The sequence below is a fragment of the Gobius niger genome (genome assembly GCF_951799975.1).
Source record: "Gobius niger genome assembly, chromosome: 3".
In the NCBI taxonomy this organism is placed as follows: Eukaryota; Metazoa; Chordata; class Actinopteri; order Gobiiformes; family Gobiidae; genus Gobius; species Gobius niger.
In genome coordinates this window covers 14,464,305-14,474,574 of record NC_136854.1, presented here as the reverse complement: position 1 = coordinate 14,474,574, position 10,270 = coordinate 14,464,305, and the positions used below count along the sequence as shown (strand labels likewise).

Sequence of the window (10,270 nt, the reverse complement as noted above, 5' to 3'; positions counted from 1 at the left end):
AGAAAGTCGATTTTGCATGAAATGTCCACTTTAAAGGAGCAGCCAGCACAGTTTAAAGTATCAGTTGTGGTCTTTATTCATTTCTAATTTTTAATTGCATAGATCAGTTTATTAGCATGTTTCAGGGTGCTTCAGTCACATTAATACCAACCACATGTCTAGTTCATAACATAAAAGTGCAGCCAGCTCTGGGCCACCATGTTGTTATTACACAAAATAATATCCGCTTTCAAAGGTTTTCCTAACAAGGCAAATAATAATATAAAAAAGCTTCAAATATATACATCTGTACGCTTGTATTCCCATTGCTTATAGTCCCATGCAGCAGCTCAGTCCGTTGCCCAGGGGTTCATGCGGCCATCCAGATGGTGAAGGAGAGCAGCACGGTGAGGAGCATCGTGCAGGGCGCCACGCAGCCCCCGTACCACAGGCCCATCATCCCGAGCATGGCCGTCAGGTAGGCGCACATCCTGCTGCACACCACCTTACGCACCGCCGTGCAGAACTGGCAGGGGAACACAAACAGCCACGCGTTAATATTACATTATTCTGCAATACATGTTGACCTCATGGTGATAGACATGATAGAGGGCGGGGCCAAGCCGAGGGGGAAGGACTTGTGTGTCATGGGAATCCCTTCATATTTGTGCGTATTTGACCGTTCAGTGACCCGGCGGCTGTATGGGTGATCATTACATAGCTTTGCTTTCCATTCCGGTGGCTCCTATGATGATTCAGGCATTGTTTCAAGCTTTTAAGTTTTTTTCAGGCAGGTTTTGGTAATGAAATGTAGAGTATGCGTAACCTTGAAGACGGTTCAATCAGCAGTGAAAACCTACCAGAAATCCTAAAGACAGTTGATCATGGAGCGTCTAAGGGGCCACCGGGATCATAAGTAAAGGCGCAAAGCTAACCATCCAAGAGTTTGAACCTTTGACCCACCAGTTGAGGTTGTACACTGGTAAACACCCTCTGCCCCACCCTCTTATATAAACAGGACTGATTAAAAAAAAAATATATATATCAATGTTGTCAATATTACTAGAGGGAATTGTATGAGTGAAGTGCACTCTATGAAAATCTCGTAATCCTCATGTTGCCTTCCTTTAAGAGGCCAATGTGCTGTTTCTACATCTCCATAATCACTTAATTCCTTCCAGAGGGTGCTAGGTCCTACGTTAATCTGCTCACACAGCTAACAACATGTGGAATGAGCCTAATGCTGTGGATGTCTGCTCCATGTGACCTTAGTGCACCACACATTAGTTAAGAATGTGGTAGCCAGTGCTGCATTAAACATACGGACTCTGAAGGCGACTCCGACCACCGTCATTTACTCACTTTCCCTGTATTACACAGTGATTGTATGCACGACACCAGCTTTCTGCCTGGAAGATGGCTCGACCATAGGGGCTGATCTTTTCCAGTGGGTGCCCAGCCAAATGTTCCGAACCAATAAAAAAAAAAAATAGAAGAGCGCCAGACCTCAATCTCGTACACTCTTGCCTATAAGTCGGGCGCTGAGAGAAGAAAAGTGAGGTTATATTTATCTGATCTTTTACCTTGAGAAATTCGCCTGGGTGCCCAAAGTTTGGTTGAGTGATCGAGCCCCGCAGCACCCATGGGATTGGTGCCTATGACCTCAACCACCCGAGCCATGTCCCAATAACGTCTAAGGCACTTTTATTAACAAAGTCTAACAAGTCTAGTCCAGTGGTTCTCAACTGGTGGATAGTTTCAGTGAGTCGTACGATCCCGGTAAACTTACCATATATACAATTACAGTTGTGCTAAAAAATGTACATACCCTGGCAGATCTCCATATTTCACAGGTATGGTGCACTTTTTTGTTGTCAACAAGGCCTATGATGAAAAGTGCACCATACCTACTGTGAAATATGGAGGTGGTTCGCTGATACCACTGGCTCCTGCAGAATAAAGTGAAGGTTCTGGATTATTACCACAAAAGACTGTCAACTTTTGATCAGAGTCATTTTGGTCTTTCTTTTTTCATTATGATTTAAAAAGAGCAAAGTCAGTTGTTTTGCTTAGTAATCCAAAAGAGAAAGAAGAAAATGTTCACGAATTATTTCAGCTTCACAGGATTCATGCTCATTCGACAACAATTTGTGGGGAAATACTATAATTTTGCGTTTTTTAGAACAATTGTGATACTTGTTCAGACCATGGCTTGTCTTTCTAGAGAGATGGCGGGTTCTGATACTATATATCTAGACCAGAAGCACTGGTCTAGAGCAGGGGTTCCCAAAGTGGGGGTTGGGACACACTGAGGTAGATGTTGATGTTTTCAAGACAATATTTTTTGTATTCATAACAATGAATCTGATCTATTTTTTATTGAAAGTAAGACAGTTTAGCGAAATCAAGCAAAATATAGATGGAAACCCAGGTCTTGTGGATCATTTAAGTGTTACTATTACACAGTAACACTTAAATGATGGTCATTTCTGCTTAAGACTTAACTTGCGCCTGAAACCACAGCACATTAAATGCCCCGCAGTACCTGGTAAGTCTGGTAGCTGATGGCCATCCCGTATCTGCAGTACATGACGTAGTGCTCGCAGTTGTACCACAGCAGGCTGTAGGTGACCGACCCGAGCAGCTTCTCCGCCCGCCGCGCCACCTCGTCCCCGTCCAGGGGGACCTGCTTGCACACACTGTCCATGTGGTTGATCAAAATCTCAGAGCCGTACGCAAAGTCCGCCACCGTGTCCACCCTCACGCTCGCCGTCTTGGTGATCACCCCCATGATCAGCCGATTGTTGGTCACCATCTTGCCGATTGTTTTTCTGTCCTTTGTCATTGCTGGTAGGATATCCGGGATGAGATGTGCCACCCGATTGTCCCCCAAATAAATCCCGAAATGGGTGAATAGAGTCCTGGGAACTTCCAGCAGGTCGCCAGGCTTGTACAGAGAGAGATCGTACTTGGATTCCTCCTCTTTCTTGGACGCAGCGAAGAACATGTTGAAAATCTGGAAGAGAAACATTTTGGCGGAAGGTTTGGAACAACGGACTGGACTCCTGCAAGGTTTATATGGAAAGAGTGGGAGGTTCTAAGGTCATGCGGATTAAGCATTGGTCAACATACAGGGCTGATTTTGACAGAATTAAGACGATTTCGCTAATCACATTTGGAAAGTTCAGCCTTGTTTCGAGCAGTATTGAGGTCGTGGAGCCGCGCGCTAAGCCGACTGACTTGGAAAGCTTGGGAAGGTCAGGCAAATTGGGCAATCGCACCACAACAATGAGCTTCTGTCTGGTGCTGTAGATGTTTCTGTGGTGTTTACGCGATATTGAGCATTATTCAGCACATTTTCTGAAGTGGAGTAAATGGGGATTAGCCACAGCATTTGGCCTATAGCTGACACAAACATATTGTACAAACTTGACCCCACATGCATGGTTGGATTGGATCTTTCTAGCAAATCATATTTCGAATGGAACTTACTTCTGCCAAGAGACAAATCTTTTTCCACAAATGTAGACGAACCAAGGCAAGAAGCGGCATTCATTTAGGGACCTTCAGGGAATAATTCTGACAATGACAAGGGACCTGCCCTGCTAGTTTAGCGTCAATAAAAAGGATTTAGTACGCATGTCGAACAAAGGGGTTCAAAGAACTATTTAATCCTAGATGGTTTCAATCGAACACTTGTCTTCTTAGAGACTTGATATATATATATATGATCGACTTTATGGAACTCATGGATCCCAAGGACACAAATCCAATCAACGGAACCGATGAAAAATATAAATCTTTATTAAACAAGTTTCATATTTACAAAAGCATTATGTTTATACAGTTAAACTAAGGCCAAGACCTATGCAAATGTGTGTCATGTTTGAAATCTCTTTACATACACAAATATTTAGAAATTCTACTGTTAAAGGTATACATAGCATACGTCAGTGTTTTCCACAACATTTCCAAATTTGTAATCCGGGTATTCGATTCATGACCTTAAGGCCAGACTGGTGAATATCCATCCATCCATTTTGTTCCGCTTTATCCGGGGCCGGGTCGCGGGGGCAGCAGTCTCAGCAGAGATGCCCAGACTTCCCGATCCACACACACCTCCTCCAGCTGTTCTGGGGGGACCCCAAGGCGACACCAGGCCAGCTCAGAGACATAGTCCCACCAGCGTGTCCTGGGTCTTCCACGAGGTCTTGTCCCACTAGGACATGCCTGGAACACCTCCACCTCAGCTGGCTCCTTTCCACTTTCCAAATATGCTAAAGTGCAGTGACATGCCCCTCTCTGGTGCACTGAATTGGAAACTCTTTACATAATGTTTTAGTTAACAATTTCAAGCGTTCCGTTGTCAAGAATGAGTCTCGAAGAACGGCGGACAAAAAATAAAGCCTTTTATGCAAATAAAATGCATATACTGTCCCAAGAACGTTGCTAATTGCTTTAGCCTTCATCCTTGGGAGAAAACTTGTTGCAGTTTACATAAATGAAAACGCATACTTCAGAAGAACATTGCCCTCAAAAGGTCGGGCGAATGAAAAACTGAACACTCGCAAGGCACTCTATGGTGAACACATTCTACACTTAATTTTTTTTTTTTTTCATCTCTGGGCTCAACTTTTTCAAGGCAAAGAAAGATGGAACATATTCAATCAAATCAATGAATTACACAGCCCTCAAGGTTGCACTCAGCATGGTACCTGCTCTGTAGTTCAGTTTTTGTTATATACCCAGGACAACCTCTCTGCCACTGTAACACCTTCATGTAAGTGAGCTTATTTCAGTGCTAAATGTGCAGGAAACACGTCCAACATAAAGCCATATTAGTAGCACATATGTGGTGTTCTTAGTAGTTGCTGGCACTGGTGAAAACATGAACAAAGTCCAAAGTTAATAAAACAGTTCAATGTAGAAGGCTTCAGCTGAGCGTCTTCATCCAGCCATCCACAGGGTGAAGGGGATGAGGACTGTGGGTACCGTAGTTGAAGGTGCGATACCAAAGTAGATGTTGGAGATGATTCCCAGAAGACCGGACGCCAGGGCGCTGCGCTGGTCTTGGATCAGGGACTTCAGAACTTCACAGAACTGCATCAAACAAGTCAAAGGAAAATAAAATTAATATTGTTTTTCTGTAACTGATTAATTTTTATTGATTTATTAATTTTACTTTTAATTACAAGGGTACAGTCAATGGATTGTGAATTTGAGCTCAAACGAGGATTAAACACAGGAGCTGCTTGTACCTTGTCGGTCTGCCTGCTGACTGCACAGCCATATCTGCAGCGCGTTACGAAGTGCTCACAGTTGTTCCACAGCAGGCTGTAGGGCGTGCTCCCGAGCATCCGCTCTGCACGCTTGGCCACCTCTTCATTGGGCAGTGGCGGGGCTTTTATCACGCTGTCCATGCGGTTCACCAGGACTCTTGCACCGTACGCGAAGTCCTCCAGCGTATCCACGCGCACAGTGGCGCACTTGAACATGCAGCCGCTGATGAGGCGCGTGTTGGAAATGACGGTGCGGATGAGCGCTGGGTCACGGGTGAGAGCCGGTAGGATGTCGGGAATGAGGTGCGCTACACAACCATCGCCCAGGTAAATGCCAAAGTGAGTGAAGAGAGTGCGGGGCACCTCCAGCAGGTCTCCGCGGCGCAGGGCCGAGGGGGGACCCTGCTGCGGCGCACGCTCCTTCTGTGGCTCACGCCAGTTGGACTCAAAGAGCGTGAGCTGCGTCAGCAGCGTCACCTTCTGCACGAGGAAGGTCCACAGGGACAGCATTTTGTTGTGGTGGGGCCCTCCTTCGAGGGCCTTTTATCCGTGTGCACGGGCACACCGGCGCGTGCACCAAAAGGGATTGGCCATTTGTGCACGTGCGCATTGTGCGGGCAGAGAGCGTTAGTCCTGCTTTGGGCTCTAACCCACATGGCTCCACACATGGGCTTCTGAGATCTGTGTGGACAGAGCAGCAGTGTGAGGAGGTCAGGAGGAGTGGGACACAAGTTTGGAGATATCAATACATCTTGATGCCAAATGTCACGTCATATTGGATTCAGATAAAATCTCTTTACCTACTGTAGTTTTATATCAAAACCCATTATTCACCGCTTATTATTATAGCTCACGTTTTTGACAATAAGTGCAGATCTTGATCCCAGTGTTTACTCCTCTGACCCTTCATATAAGCTCATTGCACTAATCTGCAGTGGAGTTTTAACCAGATTAGCCCCAGATAAAGTGATCCGTGCGTGATCACAGTGTGTCCGTATAGATGAGGAGTCTGAAGACAGCGGCTCTCGGCGCCCGGGGTGATGAGATAACTTTCACCTGTTCTCTCATTATCCCCGTGTGTCTGACCCATATACACAACCAACCCCAAGTCCCCGGAGCATGAGCACGGCCGCACTAAGTGACCTACAAAACCGGCTGTAGACCGGGGCGTGATGGATGAGACGGGGAACACGATTAGAAACGCTATGCTCCGATACCGATATTACTCGAGTAAAAGTAGTAATCCACGTCCAAATGGAATGAGAAGCCCTCTGTCCATGTGCCCGCGTGGATTTCTCCAAACAAAACCAATTAAAAAGCACAAAAGTCAATTATCTCAGTCTGTGAATGACATTCACAGACGGATTTACTGTTCAGCATGGGGGAAAAAAGACGTGAATTGACTCCCTTTGGCAAAACTCCCATTGTGTCACTGTTTAATTTATGATATTCTGGTTATACCCCCCAGGCTCCTCAAGGACATTCAACCGCAACCACACTGTTATGAGCTGAAAGAAGTGCAATCTAATGAGGAATTTGCAAGAACTTTTATTGTTTAGTTTCTTGGCTTTTAGATGCTTGGTCAGTGACTCTTTATATGAATGGTTTTGCAGATGATGCCCTATTGGCCCCATAAACCCGGATCCTTCGCGGCTGAGTGTGAAACGACAGGGCACGAGAATCAGCACCTCCGGGTCTGAGCGCCGAGTTCACGGCAGAGGTGGGTATTCGGTCACATTGCAGGCACATTGCACTGTTGAAAGTAGATTTTACCTCACGTGCCGCTTGACTAACTCCATCCATGTGTGAGCTTTACACATGAAACAGTTGGAGTAGTTTGAACGAGGAAATAACATTTGAACGTGGCTAAAAGTGAGCTTTAGTCTATTTGGGGCCTTCTACCATTGCAAGTCTTGTTTTGTATTTAAATATTTAACCTCTTAACGCCCGCCTTAGCCGAGCACACACACAAAATGAGAAAAAAAACGAGCAAAAACACAACAGGACAGGCGACAAAAACGTGCTTAAAAAGCAATTAAAAACGACAAAAAAATAAGCCGAAAAAGTGACGGCAACGTGAGGAAACATCTTAGATCTGGTTGATCTTAGCTTTCAAATGAGGCGTTACACTGGCCTACAGGTTGTAAGCTCCTGTCAAGAAGCTTTTAGATTTGGGTAAAACCGAACTGGAGAAAATGTGCTTGGTTAAAGTCGGGGGTTAAAGGAACAGGCCACCGTTTTTCCATACTGAGATATGTTCTTACCTGAGCTTAGACGAGTTAATGCGTACCTGGTCTTTGTGTGTGGGCTCAGTCACGCAAAACGACCAAAGATGTTGCTAGCATTGGGCTCTCCCAGCATATTCCTATAGCTCCAAACAGGGGGAAGCTGGAAGCGACCACACTCTTCCATGGGCACAAAGACAAGACAGGTACGCATCAACTCTTCTAAGCTCAGGTAAGAACACATCAAAGTATGGAAGAACTTCGTGCCCTCAGTCATGCAAAACGATCAAAGATGTTGTTAGCATTTGGCCTCTCCCAGTATATTCCTATGGCTCCAAACGAGGTGAAGTTCTAAGCGATATAAACTTGTCTAAGCTCAGGTAAGAACATATCACAGTATGGAAAAACTGTGGCCTGTTCCTTTAAGAGGTTCATTAATAACTGCTAACCAAAGACAAAAAGAAAGTTGTTGTTGCTGTGCTAATCAAATTATTTGTAGTCGTCAAAACTCTTATAGTAAAGTACATTTTCACCATCATTTGGTACCATTGTGAACGCAACATTTGAGAGAGAAAAAAACAAATCCCATGCGCTGCTGTGTGTTTAAATTTCTCCATTGTGAGATCACTAAAGGGTTGTCTTATCTTATCTTATCTTAAAAGGGACACTGCGTAACATTTTGTACTATACTGTTGCCATCAGTGCAAAACATGCTCCTATTGACCAGGTCGACACAGAAAGTGCTATTACTGCAGTGAATAATCAAAGAATGGATTCTGATGAGAACCTAAGCTGTTTAAATCTCAAATTCTACTGACTTTAGTCGACATCTCCATGAGACGAGCTGGAGGCGTACCCACTCTCGGTAAAGTTACAGTCATGTCTTAGGAGAGCTGAGCCGCTCACAGCAAAGGCGCATGTTTGCTTGTACATTTATGAGCTATTTTTCCAATGACGAAATGATCTATCATAAAATAAATGATTAAAATGAATAAATAATAATAAATGATTAAAATAATGTAAGAAGAAGTGAAAATCCTACGCAATGTGGCTTTAAAAGAACACATTTTCCTCCAGCGTGAACCAGGAAGTCAGAGGCTAAATTAGCTTAGCGTTAGCATTGGCGGTCCACCTTGTTCATGTCTCAACTGCAGCTGAGGCGAGTGTCTAACCGCCAGATTCCACATTCTCCGTGTTCACCCCGACATCCGTAGCAAATACGAAGCAAATAACTAATAGAATCATTGAGCCTGTTCTGATTTTTGCCGTCCCCTGACCACTTGTCCATGTGCCGCTGGTGACACCCCAGCGTCAGGCCTTCAGGTCACACCTCATTCAGCTGAGTGGGCTTAGGCTCTGACCGGTGTCTGAACCCTTTATTAGCTGAAAACCTTTGCCCCTGTCCCAGAGATTTACACACACACACCCCTCCACCGGCTCTGCGGTCCCAACGTGCTCCTTAAATTTAATACTTGGAACTGTGCACACTTTGTTAGTCCACTTTGAAAGTATAGGCAGTAATCAGTGACCAAGACCTTACCCTAGCCTTAACCCTCTGGTCTGATCACATATGTGTTCATGGGGACCATAAAAGTGTAATTTAAAGGCCCTGTACCTTTTTATTTTGGTGGTTCTCGAACAGTGAATTATTTCGTCCAGTTTTTTGGTCTAGCAGTTTGGGCCTATTTTAACCCAGTAGACCTGTTTCAGTCCTAATTTGATCTTGGCCTTCCCGCAGTGGTGGTGCTTGAAGAGCCAGACATCTCACGAGGTTGTGCTTGGTGTGAAGAGCTTGAGAACCACTGCCTTAGTTTTCTCCACCCCAAATTGTCTGCCAAAATGGGCAGCTCTGCCATGATGAGGGAGGATGAAGAAGTAACACTATCTCACTATCTGAGCTTCAGACCAAAATGTGTCTCATTTTCCCTAAACACAAGGCAGCCTGCTAAGAGAGATGGATAAAATTGTATTCTCTGGACACAGCATCCATTTTTAACAATTTAGAACATTAAAGGGACTGGAAAAATGGAAATGCATTATCATTTTGCATCATGTAGTCTAACATAAACACCCCATTTTGGATCCATTTGGCCGGTACCTTTTAGTTGCTGTTGATGCTAATGTCTCACACGCCTCACCATAGATTTTTACACTTTGATGACACTCTTCCCTGATGCAATTCTCTGTCCATTTGTCCGGGCTGTAGTGACTGACCCTGAGTGTCAAAGCTCCCGTGCTCCTATGCGGATTGAAAAACAGCAACTTTATGTCCTATAAGAATTAATTTATGAATGATCCGGCTCGTAGGACCCAAACCAGAAGAGGCTGATCCCGTAAAAATGAGTGCTGCTCCTGCTCCAGTCTAATACAAAAAAAATCAATCCAAGCCTGTGCCCAGTGTGCGGCCAATTGCATGCAAGACAGCTAGAAGCTTATTATGTGAAACAAGCGAGATGGGCTTTGAAATCAATGTAGTGGAGTCAGTGCAGAACATTTTTATTGATACGGAAATTAGACAAGATGTGAACGAACGTAATGAACATTATTTCCAAAATAAAATGCTCTTTTGTCATAATACACAGAGAGCCGTTTGATGTCTTTTATCATTTTTACTATCACACTATGGTTGGTGGACTCGTCTTGGTGTGGACATTTCAAACAAATCAGAGTACGTTAAGCCTTGAAGTCGACATATCATGCAGAATTGCTACTGTATCCCTTATCAAAGGAATAGAATTTCACTACATTCACGCTGGAGGAGCCAAAATGTACCTTCCTCCCTGTCAT

General features: G+C 44.5%; 2 protein-coding genes across 2 annotated transcripts; both read right to left on the bottom strand.

The window, feature by feature from the left end:
* Window positions 1-297: 297 nt before the first annotated feature.
* On the bottom strand, window positions 298-3,316 carry LOC306961433 (lecithin retinol acyltransferase). The gene is made up of 2 exons (XM_079554174.1): window positions 2,525-3,316; window positions 298-505 (listed from the first exon to the last, which is right to left on the bottom strand). The coding sequence occupies exons 1-2, from the start codon at window positions 3,008-3,010 to the stop codon at window positions 350-352; spliced, it is 642 nt and encodes a 213-aa protein (XP_079410300.1). The 5' UTR covers window positions 3,011-3,316; the 3' UTR covers window positions 298-349.
* Window positions 3,317-4,846: 1,530 nt separating this feature from the next.
* lrata (lecithin retinol acyltransferase a) lies at window positions 4,847-5,768 on the bottom strand (the record flags this gene model as incomplete). The annotated part of the gene is made up of 2 exons (XM_079553639.1): window positions 4,847-5,079; window positions 5,238-5,768. 2 exons carry the CDS (start codon window positions 5,766-5,768, stop codon window positions 4,927-4,929), a joined length of 684 nt encoding a protein of 227 aa, XP_079409765.1. The 3' UTR covers window positions 4,847-4,926.
* Between the last annotated feature and the right edge of the window lie 4,502 nt (window positions 5,769-10,270).